The sequence below is a fragment of the Macaca mulatta genome, chromosome 16, assembly GCF_049350105.2.
Source record: "Macaca mulatta isolate MMU2019108-1 chromosome 16, T2T-MMU8v2.0, whole genome shotgun sequence".
NCBI lineage: Eukaryota > Metazoa > Chordata > Mammalia > Primates > Cercopithecidae > Macaca > Macaca mulatta.
In genome coordinates this window covers 6497405-6521352 of record NC_133421.1, presented here as the reverse complement: position 1 = coordinate 6521352, position 23948 = coordinate 6497405, and the positions used below count along the sequence as shown (strand labels likewise).

Here is a 23948-nt window from a genome sequence, read left to right as displayed (position 1 = left end):
GCCTGCGGCCTCTGTCTACGGGGGCGGGGCGGGGCCTCGGCCAGCTGGAGGTCGCCACGCGCTGCTGGCCTCGGATCTGCGCCCCGGCTAGGCGGGCTCGGGGTTTTCCGCCTCCGACGTGTTTCCGGCCTTAAAGGCATTCCGCCCTTCCCTTTAAGACGCGCCGCCCCCTCTCAGTCACTCCCAAGATGGCGGACCTACTGGGCTCCATCCTGAGCTCCATGGAGAAGCCACCCAGCCTCGGTGACCAGGAGACTCGGCGCAAGGCCCGAGGTGAGGATCCCAAATTCACAACCGCCTTCCTTCGCCCGGTTCTCAGGACCGCACTTTTCCCTCTTTGGACGATGCCGCCTCCTCAACCTTGAAAGACCCCTCACAGGCCCCTTCCGAGACCCTCAGAGTCCCTAAAAGGGCTGCTGACACGCCCGCTGTTCTCAGCGGACAGTGATTGGCTACCTGAAAGATAGCGCCAGCCTCCTGCCTCTTCTCCCGACCCTGGCCTTCCGCAGTCCTTGTTTCCCATTAGCCAACCGGCCCGCCTGTCCGCTGCTGACCTGGTCTGATTGGTAGGGTGCCTCCAACCTGCCGCATTCCTTCCCCGCCCGCCTCTAGCTCTATTTCGATTGGATTTAGGACACGCCCATCTACTCTGCCTTCATCTCCATTGGCTATCTCAACTTAAAGCTCTGCCTCCTAGGCCTATTCGACCTTCCTTCGGACCCACCCCAGCCTCAGAACTCCCATTGGTTGTTGGGTCCTCTGTGTCTTCTTGCCCCTCCTGCTTGATTTAACCCAGTCCCTTCTGCCTCCTTTCTACAACCTTTTTCCCATCTGTAGCCTTAAATTCCCGAGCTGCCCAGGCGGATCGTAGTGTTGATTGGAGGGATGAGAATGCCCGCCAGGTCCGATTGGCCACTGTCTCCGCCTGCGTTCTCTGAGTAGCTTCCCTGCGGGCGGGCTGGAGTTCGGCGGCCGGCGTAGGGCGCGGCCCGGCGGGGCCGTGGGAGCCTCCCCGGGGTTGCTCGTGTTTGGGCTTGGGATGATCCTGGCGGAATGCAGGACCCCAACTCCCAAACCTGCGGACCTTGACCGCGGACGAGCCCTGGCCCGGCTCCCCACATGCCCCAGGGGGGCCAGGGCAGACAGGACGCCTTCCGAGTATTCAAGGGGTGCTGGATGCCTACACTTCGTCTCGTTATTTCCTGAACAACTGTTAAGGGTCAGGGGTACCCCTCAGGGAGGCCACAGTCCGGGGCTGGGGCGCTCATTGATGCAGTGATCACACCGAAGTTTAATAATCAACTTGATAAGTGCTCTGAGAGAAAAATGACTGTGAGAGCGGCCACCTGAGATTCTCCCCCAGGCTGCAGTGAGCCGAGATCAGAACAGATAATTCTGTAAATGAGAGAGAGAAGCAAAGCGTTACAGGCAGAAGAGTCTATTTGAAATCTCGGCCGGGCGCGGTGGCTCAAGCCTGTAATCCCAGCACTTTGGGAGGCCGAGACGGGCGGATCACGAGGTCAGGAGATCGAGACCATCCTGGTTAATGCGGTGAAACCCCGTCTCTACTAAAAAAAAATACAAAAAACTAGCCGGGCGAGGTGGCGGGCGCCTGTAGTCCCAGCTACTCGGGAGGCTGAGGCAGGAGAATGGCGTAAACCGGGGAGGCGGAGCTTGCAGTGAGCTGAGATCCGGCCACTGCACTCTAGCCTGGGCGACAGAGCGAGACTCCGTCTCAAAAAAAAAAAAAAAAAAAAAAAAAAAGAAATCTCTGAGGAAGGAGGAAGCATGATGGGAACGGGGAACTGGAATTCTGTAATGCTCTGATGACTGTCTAAGTGGGTGATCACCAGCGGCATTGACAGACTAGGAAGCTTAAGTTAGTCACTCGCCTGAGGTCACATGGTTAGTTTGGTAAGTGGCAGAGTTTCAAACCCAGGTATGACTGGGCTTGAAGCCTATGTTCTTGACCATAATCTTATGCCACTTCTCTAGATGCAGAGAAGACTCGAAAACCAGTTAAAGAACAGTCAGTGGGGTCCGGCCTTGTAGCTCACACCTGTAATCCCACCACTTTGGGAGGCTGCGGCGGACGGATCGCTTGAGCCCAGGAGTTCAAGATCAGTCTAGGCAACATGGAGAAACCCCGTCTCTACAAAAAAATACAAAAATTGGCCAGGCGCTGTGGCTCACGCCTGTAATCCCAAAACTTTGGGAGGCCGAGGCGGGCGATCATGAGACCAAGAGATGGAGACCATCCTGGCCAACATGGTGAAACCCCGTCTCTACTAAAAATACAAAAATTAGCTGGGCGTGGTGGCGCGTGCCTGTAATCCCAGCTACTCAGGAGGCTGAGGCAGGAGAATCGGTTGAACCCGGGAGGCGGAGGTTGCAGTGAGCCAAGATTGCGCCACTGCACTCCAGCCTGGCGGCAGAGCGAGACTCTGTCTCATAAATAAATAAATAAATAAATAAATGATAACCGGGCTCAGTGGCGCGCTCCTGTGGTCCCAATTCTCCGGAGAATCTTGGGAGAATTCCAAAAGCGGGGAGAATCACTTGAGTCTGGGAGGTTGAGGCTGCAAGTGAGAGGTGATTGCGTCACTGCACTCCAGTCTGGGCAGTGAAATTGAGACTGTTTCCAACAACAAAAAATGAAATGCCCTGATGGTCAGTGAGGGCAGAGGGATGAGAGCTCCTAGGCTGTCAGGCCCTGGGGCTCCAGAGGATAACTGAACAGTAGATGAACAGGATCCCTGCCCTCCAGGAGCTCATACTATGCTAAAGGAGACAAAAAGTTATGATACATTAGTTCTCTATGCTATGCTGGGTGTCTGAGCCAAAGGAGCTTGGAGCCCAGGGGAAGAAGTAACTCTGACTCATGGTAGATCTCAATGTTTGCAAGAGGAGGAAAAGCATTCCAAGCAGAGGAACATGTGCAAAGGCATGGAGTTATTTTTAAAAATGGGGAGAGGGGCCGGGCGCGGTGGCTCAAGCCTGTAATCCCAGCACTTTGGGAGGCCGAGGCGGGCGGATCACAAGGTCAGGAGATCGAGACCACAGTGAAACCCCGTCTCTACTAAAAATACAAAAAATTAGCCGGGCGCGGTGGCGGGCGCCTGTAGTCCCAGCTACTCAGGAGGCTGAGGCAGGAGAATGGCGGGAACCCGGGAGGCGGAGCTTGCAGTGAGCCGAGATCGCGCCACTGCACTCCAGCCTGGGCAACCGCCTGAGACTCCGTCTCAAAAAAAAAAAAAAAAAAAAAAAAATGGGGAGAGGGCTGGGCACCGTGGCTCATACCTATAATCCCAGCACTTTGGGAGGCTGAGGCAGGCAGATCACTTGAAATCAGGAGTTCAAGACTAGCCTGGCCAACATGGTGAAACATCGTCTCTACAAAAAATACAAAAAAATGGCCGGGCGTGGTGGCTCACGCCTATAGTCCTAGCACTTTGGGAGGCCGAGGCGGACAGATGAACTCCGACCTGAGGTCAGGAGTTCGAGACCAGCCTCACCAACATGGAGAAACCCCATCTCTACTAAAAATACAAAAATTAGTCAGGTGTGGTGGCGCATGACTGTGATCCCAGCTACTTGGGAGGCTGAGGCAGGAGAATCACTTGAACCCAAGAAGCAGAGGTTGCAGTGAGCCAAGATTGTGCCACTGCATTCCAGCATGGGCAAAGAGAGCGAAACTCCATCTCATAAAAAGAAAAAGAAAAAAAAAAATTAGCCAGATGTGGTGGTTCACACCTGTAATCCCAGCTACTTAGGAGGCTGAGGCATGAGAATCACTGGAACCTGGGAGGCAGAGGTTGCAGAGAGCCGAGATCGCGCCACTGCACTCCAGCCTGGGCACAGAGCGAGACTCTGTCTGGAAATAAATAAATAAATAAATGATGGGGAGAGGTTCAGTGCAGCTGGAGAGGATTCAGATCCTGTGGAAGAAGGAAGCCTTAAGGATGTAAAGGATTTGAAACAGCAAAAGAGAGAAAAATTTCAGGCTGAGGAGCAGGAATAGGAAGAAGCATGCACCCAAATCTCAAGAGGTAGTAAAATCACATCGTGGGGAAGACAGGCAAGCATGGAGGGCCTGGGTTAGAAATTCCTCCTCCTCCTCGGCCGGGCGCGGTGGCTCAAGCCTGTAATCCCAGCACTTTGGGAGGCCGAGGCAGGTGGATCAGGAGGTCAGGAGATCAAGACCATCCTAGCTAACATGGTGAAACCCGTCTCTACTAAAAATACAACAAACTAGCCAGGCGTGGTGGCGGGTGCCTGTGTGAACCCGGGAGGCGGAGCTTGCAGTGAGCCGAGATCGCGCCACTGCACTCCAGCCTGGGCGACACAGCGAGACTCTGTCTCAAAAAATAAAAATAAAAAAAAGAAATTCCTCCTCCTCTTCCAGAGGCAGGATCTAAGGAAGAGGAAGAAAGTTAAATAAGACCCTTAGCCAGGCGAGGGGACTCACTGCTGTAATCCCAGCACTTTGGGAGGCTGGTCTTGAACTCCCAGCCTCAAGTGATCCTCCCACCTTGGCCTCTCAAATTGCTTGAGAAGCTTGAGTCTCTGCACCCAGACCTGGCTATTTTTTTTTTTTTTTTTTAAGTTTTCTGTAAAGATGGGGTCTCGGGCATCTTCAGGCAAGAGGCAGGCAGATCTCTTGAGCCCAAGAGTTCAGAAAAAAAGACCCTTCACAGCTAACCTTGGACTCCCAAAGGAGAAGGGTGTCAGATTATCCATTTCGGCTTTATCCTGTCTGTAGAAGTGGGAAGTGGGGGATTTTACAAAATATAGGAAGTTAAATAATTTCCCCTTTCTGGCCGGGCGCGGTGGCTCAAGCCTGTAATCCTGGTACTTTGGGAGGCCGAGGCAGGTGGATCACAAGGTCAGGAGTTCAAGACCAGCCTGGCCAATATGGTGAAACCTCATCTCTACTAAAAATACAAAAATTAGCTGGGTGTGGTGGCGGATGCCTATAGTCCCAGCTACTCAGACAGCTGAGGCAGAAGAATCGCTTGAACCCAGGAGGCGGAGGTTGCAGTGAGCCGAGATCATGCCACTGCACTCCAGCCTGGGTGACAAAACAAGGTTCTGTCTCAAAAAAAAATATTCCCCTGGCCGGGCGCGGTGGCTCACGCCTGTAATCCCAGCACTTTGGGAGGCCGAGGCGGGCGGATCACCCAAGGGCGATCTGGCGGAGCCAGATCGAGACCATCCTGGCTAACACGGTGAAACCCTGTCTCTACTAAAAATACAAAAAATTAGCCGGGCGCGGTGGCGGGCGCCTGTACTCCCAGCTGCTCGGGAGGCTGAGGCAGGAGAATGGCGTGAACCCGGGAGGCGGAGCTTGCAGTGAGCCGAGATCGCGCCACCGCACTCCAGCCTGGGCGACAAAGCAAGACTCCGTCTCAAAAAAAAAAAAAAAAAAAAAAAAAAATTCCCCTTTGCTGTGTAGACAACGAGATGATAGACTCTTTGAGGCCAGGGTCTGAGTCTGTTTTCCTTCCCAGATGCATTATAATTCTTCTTCTTTTTTTTTTTTTGACAGGATCTTGCTCTGTCACCTAGACCTCTTGGGCTTAAGTGAGCTTCCTACCTCAACCTCCCGAGTAGCTGGGACTACAGGCATGCATCACCATGCCTGACTAATTCTTTATTTTTTGTAGAGACAGGGTCTCACTATATTGCCCACACTGGTCTCGAACTTCTGGCCTCAAGCAGTTCTCCCACCTTGGCCTTCCAAAATGCTGGAATTATATACGTAAGCCACCGCACTCAGCCCAAACATTTATTTAATGCCCACAATGTACAAACAACTAACTATAGTCCGGGCATGGTGGCTCACACCTATAATCCCAACACTTTGGAAGGCCAAGGTGGGAGGATTGCTTGAAGCCAGCTGGAGACCAGGCTGGGCAACAAACTGAGACCCCATCTTAACAGAAAACTTAAAAAAAAGAAAAAAAAAAAAATCCAAGGCTAGGTGCCGAGGCTTAAGCCTCTCAAGCAGTTTGAGAGGCCCAGGTGGGAGGGGTATTTGAAGCCAAGTTCAAGACCAGCCTGGGCCCACACTTGTAATCCCAGCACTTTAGGAGGCTGAGGTGGGCAGATCACGAGGTCAGGAGTTCGAGACAAGTCTGACCAACATACTGAAACCCCATCTCTACTAAAAATACAAAAATTAGCGAGGTGTGGTGCCACACGCCTGTATTCCCAGCTACTCGGGAGGCTGAGGCGGGAGAATCTCTTGAACCTGGGAGGCAGAGGTTGCAGTCAGCCAAGACTGTGCCATTGCACTCCAGCCTGGGTGACAGGGTGAGACTCTGTCTCAAAAAAAAAAAAATTACCATCCTGGGCAACGTAGTGAGACCTCATCTCACAAATATTTTTGTTTAATTATTTTTTTTAAAGTAGCTGAGCATGGAGGCACACGCCTGTGGCCCCAGCTACTTGAGAAGTTAAGGTAGGAGGATCCCTTGAGCCAGGGAGGTCAAGGCTGCAGTGAGCTGTGATTGTGCCACTGCACTCCAGCCTGGGCAATAAAGTGAAATCCTGTCCCAAAAATAAATATATAGGCCGGGTGCAGTGGCTCACGCCTGTAATCCCAGCACTTTGGGAGGCCGAGGTGGGTGGATCACCTGAGCTCAGGAGTTTGAGACCAGCCTAGCCAACATGGTGAAACCCCGTCTGTACTAAAAATACAAAAATTAGCCGGATGTGGTGGTGTGTGCCTGTAATCCCAGCTACTTGGGAGGCTGAGGCAGGAGAATCGCTTGAACCCAGGAGGCGGAGGTTGCAACAAGCTGAGATCATGCCACTGTACTCCAGCCTGGGTGACAGAGCGAGACTCCATCTCAAAAGTCAATCAATCAATCAATGTTTATTCATTGGTTTCCCCAGTGGAGTTGGAAAAGGGGGTTAAGCATTATTCTGATCTTTGTCACTCCCACTAAACTGGGAACTCTTGAAGGGCCACATTGTGTCTTAATCATCTCAGTACTTCAGGGTCTCGCCTGGTGCCAGATACAGTAGTCCCTGCTCTCCCTTATCCAAGGTTTTGCTTTCCAAGGTTTTAGTTACCTGCAGCCTGGAACTATTATATACAATAAGATATTTTGAGAGAGAGAGAGAGCATAGCCGCAAACTTTTATTTCAGTACATTGTTATAAGTGTTCTATTGTATTATTGTTATTCTTAATCTCTCTTTTTTTTTCTTTTTCTCTGAGGTGGAGTCTAGCTCTGTCGCCCAGGCTAACAGTGGCGCCATCTCGGCTCACTGCAAGCTCCGCCTCCCAGGTTCACGCCATTCTCCTGCCTCAGCCTCCCAAGTAGCTGGGACTACAGGCACCCACCACCACGCCTGGCTAATTTTTTGTATATTTTTTTTTAGTAGAGATGGGGTTTCACCATGTTAGCCAGGATGGTCTCGATCTCATGACCCCATGATCCGCCCACCTCGGCCTCCCAAAGTGCTGGGATTACAGGTGTGAGCCACCGCGCCCAGCCATCTCTCTCTTTTTTTTTTGAGACAGAATTTCACTCTTGTTGCCCAGGCTGGAGTGTAATGGCGCGATCTCAGCTCACTGCAACCTCTGCCTCCCAGGTTCAAGAAATTCTCCTGCCTCAGCCTCCCCAGTAGCTGAAATTATAGGTGCCCACCACCACACCTGGCTAATTTTTGTATTTTTAGTAGAGATGGGGTTTCACCATGTTGACTAGGCTGGTCTCGAACTCCTGACCTCAGATGATCCACTTGCCTTGGCCTCCCAAAGTGCTGGGGTATAGGCTTGAGCCACCGTGCCTGGCTTGTTATTCTTAATCTCTTACTGTGCCTAATTTATAAGTTAAACTTTATCATAGCCATGTATGTGTAGAAAAAGACATAGTATATATAAGGGTCAGTACTATCCACAATTTCAGGCATCCACTGAGAGCCTTGGAATGAACCCCCGTGGATAAGGGGGACTATTAGGTAGAATAAACATCAATAAATGCTTGATGAATAAATGCTTGAGGAATAATCCTGCCTTCCCAGCCTGACACTTCCCAGGGGGCACCACACTTCACTTGAAGCCTTAGAAACCTTCCCCATCCATGCTTCCAGCCCCGGCTTCATGCTGCCATTTCTCACCCCCAGAACAGGCTGCCCGCCTGAAGAAACTACAAGAGCAAGAGAAACAACAGAAAGTGGAGTTTCGTAAAAGGGTGAGAACAACTGGAGTGATCAAAGGCAGACTCAGGAAGGACTTCCAATAAGTTAAAATTGGAAGGTTGAGGACTCAGTTTTGCTGAAAATGTCTTGAGAGAGGTGATGCCTGGAAGCCAGTGGCATGGAGGCTGGGGAGGGTGCTGGGGAGGCGTAGAAGGGCCGCCAACTCAGCTGGGGTGGGGGGTACTTGGGTGGAGCCATTGTTTCATATCTTCTTCCTTTCCCCTCTCCCAAGATGGAGAAGGAGGTGTCAGATTTCATTCAAGACAGTGGGCAGATCAAGAAAAAGTTTCAGCCAATGAACAAGATCGAGAGGAGCATACTGTGAGTGTCTCGGGGCTGGGGGAAGAAGGAAATGGGTGGCTAGCGGGGCATGAAAGGGCCAGCAGGGAGCTCCTCCAGAGGAGGGCACTAGGCCCACTCCTGGCTCATGATACTCTTTCCCCTCTGCCGTCCCATCCCAGACATGATGTAGTGGAAGTAGCTGGCCTGACATCCTTCTCTTTTGGGGAAGATGATGACTGTCGCTATGTCATGATCTTCAAAAAGGTAAAAGGCCTGAGTTCCTCATTCTCTCCTCTCCCCTTTGTGGCCTTCTCCCCCTTCCCTGATGAAGGAATGAAATGAAACATTTGTATGGACTCTGACCCCATCATTGTGCTCTTCTCTAGGAGTTTGCACCCTCAGATGAAGAGCTAGACTCCTACCGTCGTGGAGAGGAATGGGATCCCCAGAAGGCTGAGGAGAAGCGGAAGCTAAAGGTGAGCTATGCGTGGCAGCCCTTGGGGCCCAGAAGCCCACCACCTGGGAGGGGTGGGGATTTGGGCTGGGGCCCTGAGCACCAGTGCCCCCACTTTCACCCCCAGGAGCTGGCTCAGAGGCAGGAGGAGGAGGCAGCCCAGCAGGGGCCCGTGGTGGTGAGCCCTGCTAGCGACTACAAGGACAAGTACAGCCACCTCATCGGCAAGGGAGCAGCGAAAGACGCAGCCCACATGCTGCAGGCCAATAAAACCTACGGCTGTGGTGAGGCCACAGTGCGGCCGGCGTGGCTGGGAGAGGAGCATGGGATGTGGTGGGAGGGCAGTGGAGGCTGAGGTACGGGTTTCTAAGTCCTCCCTACCCTCCTCTCTGCCCCTAGTGCCCGTGGCCAATAAGAGGGACACACGCTCCATTGAAGAGGCTATGAATGAGATCAGAGCCAAGAAGCGTCTGCGGCAGAGCGGGGAAGAGTTGCCACCAACCTCCTAGGCGCCCCGCCCAGCTCCCTTTGACCCCTGGGGCAGGGCAGGGGGCAGGGAGGGACTAGGCTGCTGCTATTAGAACCCATCCTGGAGCCCCACCTCTGAACCGCCTCCTACCAGCTGTCCCGCGGGCTGGGGGACAACAGGTGTTTGATTTGTCACTGTTCGAGCGTGGATATGTGCGTGGTGTGTGTGTGAGAGTGTGAATGCACAGCGGGTATTTAATCTGTATGATTCCCCGTTCTTGGAATTTTCTTCCCCATGGGGCTGGGGTACTTTACATTCAATAAATGCTGTTTAACCCAATGTCCTGGTTGGTTTGTACCCGGAAAGGTGGGCCCTGAAGCCACTGGTAGAGAAGAAGGGGAATAATTTTCAGTGGAACAGCATAAAATTGCTGTTTGTGTAGGTTAAACATGGCCAGTTGACACTATCAGAGGTTTTTTGTTTGTTTTGAGACGGAGTCTTTGTTGCCCAGGCTAGAGTGCAGTAGTGTGATCTCGGTTCACTGCAACCTCTGCCTCCAGGGTTCAAGCGATTCTCCTGCCTTAGCCTCCTGAGTAGCTGGGATTACAGGCATGTGTCACCACACCTGGGTAATTTTTTGTATGTTTAGTAGAGACAGGGTTTCATCATATTGGCCAGGCTGGTCTCTAACTCCCAACCTCAGGTGATCTGCCCACCTCAGCCTCCCAAAGTGCTGGGATTACAAGTGTGAGCCACTGTGCCCAGCCCAGAGGGTTTTATAAGATGCAGTATTTTAAGAGTGCAATCAGAGGCTGGACACAGTGGCTCACACCTGTAATCCCAGCATTTTAGGAGGTCAAGGCTGGAGGATCACTTGAGGCCAGGAGGTCAAGATCAGCCTGGGCAACATAGTGAGACTTTCTCTCTACAAAATTAAAAAATTGGCTGGGTGCAGTGGCTCACACCTGCAATCCGAGCACTTTGGGAGGCCGAGGCGGGCGGATCACGAGGTCAGGAGATCGAGACCATCCTGGCTAACACGGTGAAACCCCGTCTCTACTAAAAATACAAAAAAATTAGCCGGGCGTGGTGGCGGGCGCCTGTAGTCCCAGCTACTTGGGAAGCTGAGGCAGGAGAATGGTGTGAACCCGGGAGGCAGAGCTTGCAGTGAGCTGAGATCATGCCACTGCACTCCAGGCTGGGGGACAGAGCAAGACTCTGTCTCAAAAAATAAATAAATAAAAATTAAATTAAATTAAATAATTGGCTGGGTGCAGTGACTCACACCTGCACTCCCAGCACTTTGGGAGGCCGAGGCAGGAGAATCGCTTGACTCCGGGAGTTTGAGATCAGTCTAGGCCACAAACCTTCTCTACAAAAAGAAAATAAAATATACAAAATTTAAAAATTAGCCATGCCTAGTGGTGTGCACCTGTAGTCCCAGCTACTTTGCAGGCTGAGGCAAGAGGATTGCTTGAGCCCAGGAGTTTGAGGCTACAGTGAACTGTGATCGCATCACTGCACTCCTGCCTGGGTGACAGATCAAGAAGCTGGCTCAAAATAAAGATACAAGAGTATAATCGCTGGAGTCAAATACCTTGGCTTTGGATCCTAATCCTGCCTGCTGCCAACCGTTACTTTGGGTAAGGCATTCAACCTTTTGTGCCTCAGTTTCCTCACCTGTAAAATAAGGATAATTATGGCAGCTATCTGACAGACCTGTTTGAACAATAGCGCAGGACGATACATGTCAAATATTTAGAACAGTTTCAGATCCTGTAAGTTCCGTAGGAGAGGCAGCCACTGTCATTATCACTCTCATCCTCACAAAGCCCTCACTAGGACTGCAGCCTCACTCTAGTGTCCTCTGCAGACCATTTACTTCACAGCCAGCTTCCCCCTCATGGTGGTGGCAGGACCCTCAGCCCCACCCTGCTCCCCTCTCCTGGAGCTGGTTTCTTATTCCCTCTGAAACTCTTTTTTTTTTTTTTTTTTTTTTTTTTTTTTTTTGAGGCGGAGTCTCGCTCTGTCGCCCAGGCTGGAGTGCAGTGGCCGGATCTCAGCTCACTGCAAGCTCCGCCTCCCAGGTTTACGCCATTCTCCTGCCTCAGCCTCCCGAGTAGCTGGGACTATAGGCGCCGCCACCGTGCCCGGCTAGTTTTTTGTATTTTTTAGTAGAGAAGGGGTTTCACCAGGTTAGCCAGGATGGTCTCGATCTCCTGACCTCGTGATCCACCCGTCTCGGCCTCCCAAAGTGCTGGGATTACAGGCTTGAGCCACCGCGCCCGGCCTCCCTCTGAAACTCTTTATTAATTTAGTTGTTTGTTTTCGTTTTTGTTGTTGTTGTTGTTGTTGCTTGCAGACAGGGTCTTGCTCTGCAGCCCAGGCTGGAGTGCAGTGGTATGAACAGAGTGTACTGCAGCCTCGACCTCCTGGGCTCAAGCGATCCTCTCAACTCAGCCTCCCAGGTAGCCAGGGCTACAGGCATGTGCCACCATGCCTGGCTCCACTGGCAACTCTGCCTCATTTTGCCATATAGCATCTGCTTTCCCCTACCTCCTTTGGAAATGTGAACACCTCTGTTGTTCTAGATCCACCCAGCTTCCTCTCTGAGTCCCTCACCTCCTCTTTGTCCTAGTGGGTTACACATCTATTTGCCTCCCCTCCCTGCTCCCATCTCTCCACCTCCTGTCTTTCCCAGCTCAGCCCAGAAACCAGCACCCCTCCCCTCGCTCCCACAAAGAAGCACACAGCTGTCTTGGTTGGCACTAGTGTTTATTTCAGGAAGCAGGTCTGGAAGACCTGGGTCTGTCCAGTGGAGTCCTGGAGCCTCCAGCTTCTCACTTGGCCTTCGGGTTACGGAACTTGCGTCCAGCAAAGACTGCCTTGTCCCCAAGAGCCTCCTCGATCCTAGAATGCACGCAAGGTCAGGGCTGCTGCCTTCCAACCTAATGGCCTCCAGCACCCCAATGCCCAGGCCCACTCTTCCCGCTGTACCTCATGAGTTGGTTGTATTTGGCCAGACGCTCTGAGCGGCAGGGGGCGCCAGTCTTGATCTGATGAGGGAAGAAGGATTTGGAAGGTTGGGTGAGGCTGGAGAGGAGGGGGTTGGACCTGGCCCCAGGGGAACATTCACCTCAGAGGCAGGAGGCCAGAGACCCCAAGAAAACTTGGTGAGACACTCAGTAGACAGAAGCTGCAAGTACCTGTCCTGTGCAGAGCCCCACCACAAGGTCAGCAATGAACGTGTCCTCAGTCTCCCCAGAGCGGTGGCTCACCATCACCCCCCAGCCATTAGACTGAGCCAGTTTGCACCTGAGTGGAGAGGACATTTGATGTGGCCTTCTAGAGGCTCCTCAGTGGGAAAGCAGGGGTTGGGTGGGGCCTGTCCCTGCTGTTTTGGGTAGCAAGCACTCTGCAGGGAGGGCAGTGACTAAGTTCTTTGGGAAGTAGGAGAGGAAAAGAATTCTCATCTTGATTTTGGGCTCTTGAGATGCTGGTGAGAAGAGCAGAATCTGAGAGAGGAATGGTGTGGGCTGCGGGTGGGGGGTCATGAAAGGGCCACAGTGGCAAAGCTCTTGGAGTCAGGCCAAGGATTAGTCAAAGCCTTGAGATCAACGTGTGGGTAGGTCAGGTGCCAGGGGAAAGGTAAGCTTGGAGTTAGTGGGTGAGACTGTAGCTGGAGTGGGCAGAGCTGGGGCAGAGGGAGGCGCCGGTGAGCGTCAGGGTCAGGAGACACTCACGCCTGGATCGATTCAGTCACCGAGCCGATCTGGTTGACCTTTAGCAGTAGACAGTTGCAGGCCTTCTTCTCAACGGCCTGGGCAATCCTCTTGGGGTTGGTGACTGTCAGGTCATCCCCCACAATCTGGATGTTCACCCCCGAGAGGAAGGAGGTCCAAGTGGCCCAGTCATCCTGGTCAAAGGGGTCCTCGATGGAGACCACTGGTGGGGTTTGGGAGCAGAGACAGGGCTAGAGGTCAGAAGGTGCCTCATGGAGGGGTGACAGGGCAGAAGAGCTTAAATGGGGATTTCAATGGGGCTAAGGATTGGTGGGATCCAAGCCCATGGTAAAGCAGGTCACTGAAATCAGGGTATTAGGCAGCTGCAGGGGATTCGGGCAGGAACACTGGGACACCTGAGCGCCTCACCAGGATAGTTCTTGATAAAGCTCTTATACAGCTCTCCGAGCTTCTCCCCAGTGATGTGCCGTGCGGGATCATCGGGCGACTTGAAGTCAAGATCGTACTTCCCATTGCGATAGAACTCAGATGCTGCCACGTCCATGCCGATCACCACCTTGTCTGGGTAACCAGCTGCCTGGATGGCTGTCTTCAGCAGCTCCAGGGCTGGGGGAGGACCAAGAAAGGACCTGAGACTCAGCACCCCTTGTCTACAGCCTCCCCTGCCCATGTGGAGATCCAGGGGGTCTGCCCCCCAGGGTGCTCAGCACTGACCCTCATTGTTCTCCAGGATGTTGGGTGCGAAGCCACCTTCATCACCCACATTGGTGGCATCCTTCCCATATTTGGCCTTGATGACCCCCTTAAGGTGGTGGTAGACCTCAGCACCAATGCGCATGGCTTCCTTGAAGGAGCTGGCTCCCACAGGCAGAATCATGAACTCCTGCATGGCCAGCTTGTTTCCAGCATGGGAGCCCCCGTTGATCACATTGAAGGCCTGAGATGGGGAGAGGGTGTCTGGACCTGGGCTGGGGCATGAGGGCTCAAGAAGGGATGGGGCGGGGGGTGTTGGGGTGGAAACCTGGCTTCCCTACTTACTAGCTCAGTGGTCTAGGATGAGTAATTTTGTTCAAGAGCCTCTTTCCTCATTTCTTTTTTTTTTTTTCTTGAGACAGAGTCTCGCTTTGTCACCAGGCTGGAGGGCAATGGTGCAATCTCGGCTTACCGCAACCTCTGCCTCCCAGGTTCAAGTGATTCTCCTGCCTTAGCCTCCCAAGTAGCTGGGACTATAGGCGGGCGCCACCATGCCCGGCTAATTTTTGTATTTTTAGTAGAGACAGGGTTTCACCATGTTGGTCAGGCTGGTGTCGAACTCCTGACCTCATGATCTGCCTGCCTCGGCCTCCCAAAGTGCTGGGATTACAGGCGTGAGCCACCGCGCCCAGCCTCTCTTTCCTCATTTCTATAAAATGGGGATAGCACCTACTTCCCTGTAGGATCTTTTGCTGAAAATTAGAGAAATTGAATGTAAAGTTCTTAGCATGTGCCTAGCATATAATAGCTAACACTTTTTTTTTTTTTTTGAGACGGAGTCTGGCTCTGTCGCCCAGGCTGGAGTGCAGTGGCGCGATCTCGGCTCACTGCAAGCTCCGCCTCCCGGGTTCACGCCATTCTCCTGCCTCAGCCTCCCGTGTAGCTGGGACTACAGGCGCCCGCCACCATGCATGCCGACTAATTTTTGTATTTTTAGTAGAGACGGGATTTCACCATGTTAGCCAGGATGGTCTCAATCTCCTGACCTCGTGATCTGCCCATCTTGGCCTCCCAAAGTGCTGGGATTACAGGCATGAGCCACCGCGCCCAGCTTTTTTTTTTTTTTTAGATGGAGTCTTGCTCTTTTGCCCAGGCTGGAGTGCAGTGGCACGATCTCGGCTCACTGCAACCTCCGCCTCCCGGGTTCAAGAAATTCTCCTGCCTCAGCCTCCTGAGTAGCTGGAATTACAGGTGCCCACCACCACACCCAGCTAATTTTTTGTATTTTTAGTAGAGATGGGGTTTCACCATGTTGGTCAGGCTGATCTCGAACCACTGACCTCGTGATCCACCCACCTCGGCCTCCCAAAGTGCTGGGGTTACAGGCGTGAGCCACCGCGCCCGGCCATAGCTAACACTTTTATATGGCATTTACTACATGCCAGGCACTAAGTACTTTACATATATAAGCCCATTTCATTCTCAAAACACCTCTATTCATTGGTATCATTACCCCCATTTTACAGATGGGGAAACTGAGACACAGCAGTTAAAGAACTTGCCTAAAATCATACAACTAATAACAGGCAGAGCCAGGATTCAAACCCAGCAATCTATCTCTAGAGTCCATGCTCTTATGCAATCTTCCTAGTAAGTAACAAGAAATGGTAACATTATTATTGAGATTAAATTCAAAGAGTTTCCATTCATTAAGAGGGCACTGGTGTAAGAAGGACTCAAGAAGATACAAAGAAATGCCAAGATCTTTGCCTCAAAGAAACTCTCAATATGATTTGGGGTGTGGGGTGTAGGGTGCGGGGTTGGCATGAGGCTGGAGTTACCGAGCCTAGGACTGGAATGGCAAGGAACTGGGTTATATGGCAGGGAAGGAAGCACATAGAGCCTTCAGGGAAGGTTTGGATTGTGGGAAAGAGGGAGGGGCTGGACCACAGCAGGAGAGATTCAGTTTCAGGAAACTGCTTCTTAGGAGCTGGTCTGAAAGGTGGATTTTCCATGGGGGCATCCCTGGCTGGGTGGGGGTGGCTCTGTCACGGCAAGATCTAGTGGGGGTGGGTAGCTGCACTTACTGGCACTGGGAGTATGAGGTCAGGGTTCCCAGCGAGATCTGCGATGTGGCGGTACAGGGGGACCCCCTTCTCAGCTGCTCCCGCCTTACACACGGCCAAGGACACGCCCAGGATGGCATTGGCCCCAAACTTGGCTGGAAGGAGGCAAGCGGGAAGAAAGGATGAGAGCTTCTTCCGGGTTTGGGGTGGCTACTCCAAGAAGACGCCAGAGTTCCAAACCACTGAGCATGAAGAATTGGTTAACAGATCTCTCTCCCACCGCCTGAGTAGCTCTGGGAGCCCCCACCCCGGGGAATGTGTCAGCTGCATGTCTGTGTCCACCGCCCAGCCCAGGCCTGGCAGAGGGCAGGCATAGGAAATGCCTGTGGAATGAACACAAATCCATCCAGCTGCGGTGTGACCCAAAATGGGGGACCCAGAAATAACCCATCAGGCCTCACCCCTGTGGCCTCTCACCATCTCTCCCATACCTCAACCCTTCCCCACCGCTGCCCTTCACTCACACTTATTCTCGGTCCCATCCAGCTCAATCATAAATTTGTCAACTTTTTCTTGATCCACAACACTTAGTTTCTGGAAGGGTGGGTTTGAGAGGGGAGAGCAGAGGTCAGATTTCTCAGAAGTCAGGGCACGTACAAGGGGAGGATAAGTGAAAATGGGGAGAGGCGCGTCTGGGGTGAGGGAGCAGGGGCATGGAGAGGAGACTGCAGGGAGCCGGCTTCCCCACTTGCCTTTTGCAGCAGAGCAGGGCCTAGAGTCTTGTTGATGTGCTCCACAGCCTTCAGGACTCCTAGACAGGCCAGAGGATGAGGTTTGGATCTCAATCAATTGGGCCTCTTTCTGTGGACCCCAGCTCCTCAAGAGCTTTGGGGGTTCCAGTCCTCTACCCATTGTGCACCCATGTCCTAAAGCCACCCACACAGACTCCTTCTGCACTGGTGTCTCCTCACCTTTCCCCAGGTAGCGGCCTTTGTCCCCATCTCTTAGTTCCAGAGCTTCATAGATACCTGTGGAAGCCCCACTGGGCACAGCTGCTCGGAATCGGCCTGAGGCAGGAGGAATTGGAAGATCACAGGGATGGCTAGGCCAAGTGGCTCATGCCTGTAATTCCAGCACTTTGGGAGGCCTAGGCAGGTGGATCACTTGAGGTCAAGAGTTCAAGACCAGCCTGGCCAACATGGTGAAACCATCTCTACTAAAAATACAAAAATTAGCTGGACGTGATGGCACAGGCGTGTAATCCCAGCTACTTGGGAGGTTGAGGCAGGAGAATCGCTTGAACCCGGGAGGCGGAGGTTGCAGTGAGCCGAGATTGCATCACTGCACTCCAGCCTGGGTGACAGAGCGAGACTGTCTCAAAAAAAAAAAAAAAAGAGCTCACAGGGAGTCCCCTCTGCCCCTCAAAGGGCTGAGGTATCCTCTCTGAGCTCAGGGACAGGAGGCAGTGCAGAGACTCCTGCTTCTCTTCTCCCAGCTTCCAGCTCTGGTTCCATTTTGGAAGAGGGCTTGGGAAGAAGTCTGGGAAAGGGAACCTGAGAGAAAGGAGAGGATATGGCACAGAATTGGGGGGTAAAGGCCAAAGGGTTGGGGTCTTCTGGGGCGAGCCTATCCAATGGGCCTTATGTTACCCTTGGCTGTGTGCAGGTCCACCTCCACTGTGGGGTTGCCCCTGGAGTCCAGGATTTCCCGGGCAAAGATTTTCTGCATGGCCATGGCTGCAGGACAGGAGGTGTGAGGGTAGACAGTTGATCTCTTAAGGAACCAGAAATCCCTTGCCCTTTAAGAGTCTTCCCCACTCCAAGAAGGCAGGTGCTGGAGCTAAAAATACCCTACAAAAAGGTCACAGACCAAAGAGGCAGGCGCAGCCCCCTCCCCCACTCAGAATAGCTCTTATTCCACCCTCCCATCCTAAGAATCCAGGGGCCTCTCATCTATGGCTCCTAGGATGCCATCACTCCCCAAGCCCCCACCTCCCCCAAGGCTGCACTTAGGCCTTCTCCTTCCACCCTCTGGTCAAGCAGTCTGCTCTCCACGGCTGGTGGCCTTCAAATCCTTTCTGGTTCTCATTTTCCTGCTCCGAAATCCTCTTGGGCCCCCAGTTCCCTACCAGGTTTCAACTCTAGCTGCCCTTCTCTATCCATCCTTACTGCCCCTCCTCACAGCCTCCTTTCCCTAGATCCTTGGGTGCTCCCAGAGTTTGTCCCATCTGCTTGCTCCAGCCGCCCCTTCCCCCAGCTTTTTCAAGCACCTCCAGTCCCAGGAGAAAAAAAAGCAGAAACGTCCCCCACTTCCTCCAACTCAACACCATGCGCACCCTTTACTACGTCCACCCCGGGGGCTGGAAGATTTAGCTGACCTGGGATGTCTTCGTTGGAGGTTTGGATGGAGCTCCGAGTCTAGGTGGCAGCTGGGACAGTGTCAGCTCACCCCCTCTCGGGCTGCGCATTTATCCCTGAGCCACTGGGTCCCCAGCCAGCCCCGCCTCTCTCTCTCTCCATCCTCCCCCCTTCACACTGGGCTGGCAGCCAAGTGCCCACTACAGCCTAAAGCAGAAGCCTCTGGCCCTGGGCACCTGCCCCCTTACCAAAGGTCAACTACTATCCCCCACTTTCTTTCCGTCCCCCAGTAACAGTCCCAGTTTTAATTCCACCCTTTGGGAGGAGCGGGGGAGGGGCTTCAGATGAGGGGTCTCCCCCACCCCAGGATTACATTCCCCTTTTGCAAACGTCAAGAGGAATGTGTGACCTTTAGGAAAGGCCAGGGTAACCTGAGCCCTGCAAGGCTGGGGAGGGGGCCTGGAAGAGGGGCTGCAGGATTGACATCCACACATGCTCAGATCGCTGGGCGGGCCTCTGCCCTCAGTGGGGGAAGGGAGGGGACTTCTGGGCAAGCTCTGACGTCTAAAATTGAACCCCCCCACCCCAGAAGGCGAGAGAGTCTCACCTCTTAGGGTCCTCATAACGGCCATTATCGGCGCCGCCCCATCCTACCTCTCCAGGCCAGCCAGGGCAGGGATGAATTAGGGGCCAGGAGACAAATTTAGACGGGCCCTCTCGGCTGGCGCGGCGCCCGATTGATAACGCTGGGACAGCACTTGTCGCCCGGCATGGGGACTATTGGTCAGAGCCCTTCTCCCCACCGACTGTGGGCGCTCAGCGCACGGCCCCAGCCCATCAATGAATGGGGTTGAATCAACAGTGAACAAAAATGAATGGACCGAGGACGGGTGGCCCTTTGTGAGCTTCTGCACGCCTGGGGCTCCTCCGGCGCCCCGCCGTAGCACTGCGGGGAGGTGGGTCTCTGCTCTCGGTAGAGATCTCCACCTTGCCAGCTCTGGGGCCAGTGCGGGGTCTGCCCCGAGCTCCTCTGCAGCCATGCCAGCCGAACGGCTGGGGTCACGGGGCTCGACTCGGAGGCCCTTCCCGCCGGCGCCGGGGCAGCCCGCGCCCGGTGACTCACCCCCGCCTCCCTCTCCCCACCCCTGCTCCCCGCCCCGCCGGCCAGCGCGGCCTCCCAGCCCCCACCTCAAGCCACCTGCCCCGCCACCCGTCCCGTCTCCCATCTTGCCCCGCCCTCTCATCTCAGGCCCCTCCTCCCGGGATTTTTCCACCCTGGGGTGGGGGTGCGGCGGGTCAGGGGTCAGGAGATGGCGGGCGGGGAGCGCCGCCACGTGCCCGGGTGCGGCCCCGCCCGAGCCCGCCAGTGACTCAGCCGCGCGGCTGTCGAGGAACACGGGCTCGAGGGGCGTCGGGGACTGTGGGGTTCGGCGTGGACGCCAGGGATGCGCGCCGCACTCGGGAGAAGGAGAGAGAAAACCAAGCCCCTTTCCGCCCGGGCCGCGCTCCGTGACCTCGCGCCCCTAACCCAGGCTCCGGAAGCGGCCCAGCCCTCGGCGGCGGGTCGGAGAAGACGGCTTCACCGCGGCCGCCGCCCGGCCGCCCCGCCCTCCCCAGGTGGCGGCGAGCGCACATCTGACTGAGAAGAAACCCAAAGGGCCCAAAGTGGGACTTTCCCCTTCTTGAAAAAGTTGCCACTCTTGCAACTTGAGTATTCTTCCGCCTCGAAAAATAGCCCCGCCTGTTAAGCCCCGCGGGTGTCCGCGCCCAGTGACCTCTGCAGACTCAGGCCAAGGGGCACGGCCGGTGATCCAGACATTGCCTGCCCGGGGCGGGCGCGGCTGGGATGTGGGATAAGGCCCTGGGCTAGAGCCGATCCAGAGAAGGGACAATCCTCTGGACTGAGAATGGGCCCTGGTGAACCTAACCTGCACTACCCGGGAAGACGCTGGGGACCGAAGTGGCCCCGGTGGGTGCCTTCAGCTATGAGAGCGACTAGGGTATTTGGCCAAACTCCCTTTGCTTTCCTATTGAATAAGTAAAATCAAGGGTGGTGAGGCGGCAGCGTGCACGGCTTCGCCCCCGCCCTTTCCGCCAGGCGGGAGACACGTCCCCAGCCCGCCTTCCTTTCCCGGAGGGTCCACATGGGTCGGGTCGGGCGCGCTCCCGTGCAGCCGGCTCCGGCCCGGACCGCCCCATGCGCTCTCCCTCCCGGCCTTGGCGCAGGCGCAGGCGCGGGCACACGCGCCGCCGCCCGCCGGTCCTTCCCTTCGGCGGAGGTGGGGGAAGGAGGAGTCATCCCGTTTAACCCTGGACTCCCCGAACTCTCCTTAATTTGCTAAATTTGCGGCTTGCTAATTCTTCCTCCTTTCTCTTCCCTTCCTTCCTTCTGGCTCACTCCCTGCCCCGATAGCAAAGTCTGGTTTATATTCAATGCAAATTGGAGCAAACCCTACCCTTCACCTCTCTGCCGCCACCCCCCATCTTTCTACATTGCTTTCCATCGAACTCTGCAAATTTTGCAATAGGGGGAGGGATTTTTAAAATTGCATTTGCAAAGTTCGGTGTCTGGGCTGGCGAGTGGGGGAGGGAGGTAATGGGGAGTAGGCCCCGCCCCTACCGTCCTTTGCAAATAAAAATCTAGCGGGGCGGGGGGGAGGAGCAGGAAGTGGCGGTGCGAGGGCTGCTGCACAGCGAGCAGAGCCGCGGTCCGGACGGCAGCGCGTGTCTCGAGCTCTCCGCCTCCCCCCGCCCGCCAGCCGAGGCAGCTCGAGCCCAGCCCGCGGCCCCAGCAGCAGCGCCGAGAGCAGCCCCAGTAGCAGCGCCATGGCCGGGTGGAACGCCTACATCGACAACCTCATGGCGGACGGGACCTGTCAGGACGCGGCCATCGTGGGTTACAAGGACTCGCCCTCCGTCTGGGCCGCCGTCCCCGGGAAAACCTTCGTCAACATCACGGTACTGCGAGGCCTGCGGTCCGGGGCACTGGTCGGGCTTGGACCCTGAGGGAGGGACTTGGGTGGGGGCGGGCGCGGTCTAGAGCGCGCAGCGAGAGGCCCTGACTGGGTGCTTGTCCTGGAAGCGGCGCGAATGGCGGCTGCACGTGAGCGGGTCCCTCGGTTGCTCCTAAGTCCTATGCCCCAGGCGGCGGCGCCCATCCCGCCCGCTACCCCGCTTTCCGCGACGGGGCGTTACATCCGGGGCACAGGGCGGGGAGGGGCGCGGCGCCCGGTGCGGCGGCCCACTTCCGCCTCTCCCAGGGCGGGGTGGGGACGCGCCTCAATTTTAATTGGGGATTGGGATTGAGAGGTGACCCGGGGACCCTCGAATCCCCACCTCCCCGTCCGGCCGCCAGCTCGCGCCCCTCTACCATTGTTTCCCCTGGTGCGGGAGGGAGCCCCAGGCGCGTGGTATTGGTCCCTTGCCCACCCTCTGTGGACTCCCGGCCCCTCCCAACTCCGTTAGAGAGGGCGAGGCCACCACACGCCCCCCCAGCTCAGCACGTTGGACTCAACATTCCTGCGAGGCCAATCCCGGAAGTCCCCTCGCCCTCCCTTCCCGCCATCCGGCGGGGCCTGGAGCAGGGGAACTTTGTGAGAAGTTCTGAGACAGCATAAGCGAAAGAATATGAGTTGACTACCGCTGCTCCCACCACCATCTCCCTGTCCACACTGCCCGGAAGTGGGGAGGGGGAGCGGAAGTTCGAAAGGGGGGGAAGGGGGCTTCCGGGCGGGAGGGAACCGGATGTGGGGGCTTGGGGTGAAAGGGGGAGGGGGGAAAAGGTTCCTGGGGTACCTAGACCCGAGAGCTGGCTTGCCGGGTCTAGCCCCCGTCCACCTTCAAAAGTTTTCCAACTTTCCCGGAAAGCCCCCAGGGGTCTGCTTCCTCTTGTCAGGGCAGACATACCTGGAGCTAAACTAGGTTACTTGGAGACCCAGGCGTCCGGGCCCTAAGAGCTCCTGCAGAACCTTTGACCAAATAAGGGCAAAGTTGCTTCTCTTGCCTCGCCCGCCCCCCTCCCTTCCCCTCTCCGCTTCTGCTTTTCCTGAAGGAGAGTTCTGAGCATCCAAAGACTCCTCACTTTTATCACTGATTCCCTTTATTTCCTGGGTTTACTTTCCCCCATTAACACTGAGATCTAAATCTCTAGAGGAGTACATCATCTCTTCCTCCCTAGTCCCATATTCTAGGTTTGAGAATCATGATCGTTTTCTGCACTAACGTTCCACAGTCCTCAGAGTTTCTCACAGTTCATTGATGGGTACTGAGTATATAACTTCGCGGGGTGGGTCTTTGGAGAACAAGGTGGGAATCTTGGTGCACTGACTAACTTGATGGGCGCTTGGTTCCTCTTCCAGCCAGCTGAGGTGGGTGTCCTGGTTGGCAAAGACCGGTCAAGTTTTTACGTCAATGGGCTGACACTTGGGGGCCAGAAATGTTCGGTGATCCGGGACTCACTGCTGCAGGATGGGGAGTTTAGCATGGATCTTCGTACCAAGAGCACCGGTGGGGCCCCCACCTTCAATGTCACTGTCACCAAGACTGACAAGAGTGAGTTCCTGAGTCTCACCCTTCCTCTAGCGTCAAGATCTCTCATGTACCGCCTTCTGGTAATCTTGAGGGTGCTTTCTTGTGTGATTCCCCAGCATGAAGGCAGTCAGACCAGTATTCTGCCCCTTGTCTGCTGGATGCTGGATGGAACATGGGATAGTCCCTCCATTTCCGTCTCAGTTCCTCATCTTGTAATTCGAAGTTGTTGAACTGCATTACCTCTTAAGTTACTTCCTGCCTTGAGCTCGGATTAGAAACTGTTTTCTAGGAGTATAGGTAGATTGTTGGGGTCCTGAATCATCATTTAGTTAATCGTTTGAGCTCTTTTGTTAGAACCTGGAGGTGGCATGCTCATCCACAGCCCTTTCTAGCCTGAACACGAGTCAACAGTCTATGAGCCTTTGACTCCTAAGTTTTTAGTCTGTTCCTCTCCAGCATTTAAGCTTGATTTTCCTCTTTTGAAAAGCCTTATTGTTTCAGGGTGACTGACAGCCTGCCTGTGTGTGTGTGTTGGGGGGGGGTTGGGAGAGATGAGGTTGGGTTACAGCCCCCAGGGCTGGACAGCTGCTGAACAGCTGGCAGGGGGTGGAATTGTGACACCTGGGTCCTAGCCTCCTTTCTCTTTCCTCCTCCTCCAGCGCTAGTCCTGCTGATGGGCAAAGAAGGTGTCCACGGTGGTTTGATCAACAAGAAATGTTATGAAATGGCCTCCCACCTTCGGCGCTCCCAGTACTGACCTCGTCTGTCCCTTCCCCTTCACCGCTCCCCACAGCTTTGCACCCCTTTCCTCCCCCATACACATACACCATTTTATTTTTTAGGCCATTACCCCATACCCCTTATTGCTGCCAAAACCACATGGGCTGGGGACCAGGGCTGGATGGACAGACACCTCCCCCTACCCATACCCCTCCTGTGTGTGGTTGGAAAACTTTGTTTTTTGGGTTTTTTTTTTTTTTTCTGAATAAAAAAGATTCTAACAAGGTGCTGTGTGATTTGAGCTTGGGTGTCAGAATGGGGGACAGGCACTGTGACTTGCCTCCTTTATCATGGCTTGGGAGCAGGAAGGTTGAGGTACTACAAGGTGCAAGAATTTGAGCTTCTGGCCAGGTGGCCCTGCC

The 23948-nt window shown here is 54.6% G+C and overlaps 3 protein-coding genes across 11 annotated transcripts; 2 read left to right on the top strand and 1 right to left on the bottom strand.

Annotated features, from left to right (window-relative positions):
* Positions 1 to 179: 179 nt before the first annotated feature.
* On the top strand, positions 180 to 9756 carry SPAG7 (sperm associated antigen 7). Its single transcript, XM_015118374.3, has 7 exons — positions 180 to 273; positions 8138 to 8205; positions 8445 to 8533; positions 8674 to 8758; positions 8881 to 8970; positions 9076 to 9232; positions 9348 to 9756. The coding sequence occupies exons 1-7, from the start codon at positions 189 to 191 to the stop codon at positions 9455 to 9457; spliced, it is 684 nt and encodes a 227-aa protein (XP_014973860.2). The 5' UTR covers positions 180 to 188; the 3' UTR covers positions 9458 to 9756.
* A 2419-nt stretch (positions 9757 to 12175) lies between these two features.
* Positions 12176 to 18962, bottom strand: ENO3 (enolase 3). Of its 8 annotated transcripts, none has more exons than XM_015118360.3 (12): positions 18884 to 18962; positions 17569 to 17655; positions 16891 to 16986; positions 16672 to 16730; positions 16444 to 16513; positions 15941 to 16074; positions 13875 to 14097; positions 13569 to 13766; positions 13161 to 13362; positions 12624 to 12732; positions 12415 to 12473; positions 12176 to 12327 (listed from the first exon to the last, which is right to left on the bottom strand). In XM_015118360.3, exons 1-12 carry the CDS (start codon positions 18906 to 18908, stop codon positions 12258 to 12260), a joined length of 1332 nt encoding a protein of 443 aa, XP_014973846.1. In that variant the 5' UTR covers positions 18909 to 18962; the 3' UTR covers positions 12176 to 12257. The 8 variants fall into 8 exon arrangements, with proteins under 8 accessions (XP_014973846.1, XP_014973847.1, XP_028691764.1 ...); XM_015118361.3 differs by lacking the exon at positions 18884 to 18962 and adding an exon at positions 18297 to 18576; XM_028835931.2 differs by lacking the exon at positions 18884 to 18962 and adding an exon at positions 18297 to 18369 and having other exon boundaries at positions 17569 to 17758.
* A 1977-nt stretch (positions 18963 to 20939) lies between these two features.
* On the top strand, positions 20940 to 23810 carry PFN1 (profilin 1). Of its 2 annotated transcripts, XM_015118359.3 has the most exons (3): positions 20940 to 21234; positions 22635 to 22827; positions 23466 to 23810. In XM_015118359.3, the coding sequence occupies exons 1-3, from the start codon at positions 21103 to 21105 to the stop codon at positions 23561 to 23563; spliced, it is 423 nt and encodes a 140-aa protein (XP_014973845.1). In that variant the 5' UTR covers positions 20940 to 21102; the 3' UTR covers positions 23564 to 23810. The 2 variants fall into 2 exon arrangements, with proteins under 2 accessions (XP_014973845.1, XP_077826215.1); XM_077970089.1 differs by lacking the exon at positions 23466 to 23810 and having other exon boundaries at positions 22635 to 23236.
* Positions 23811 to 23948: the final 138 nt, after the last annotated feature.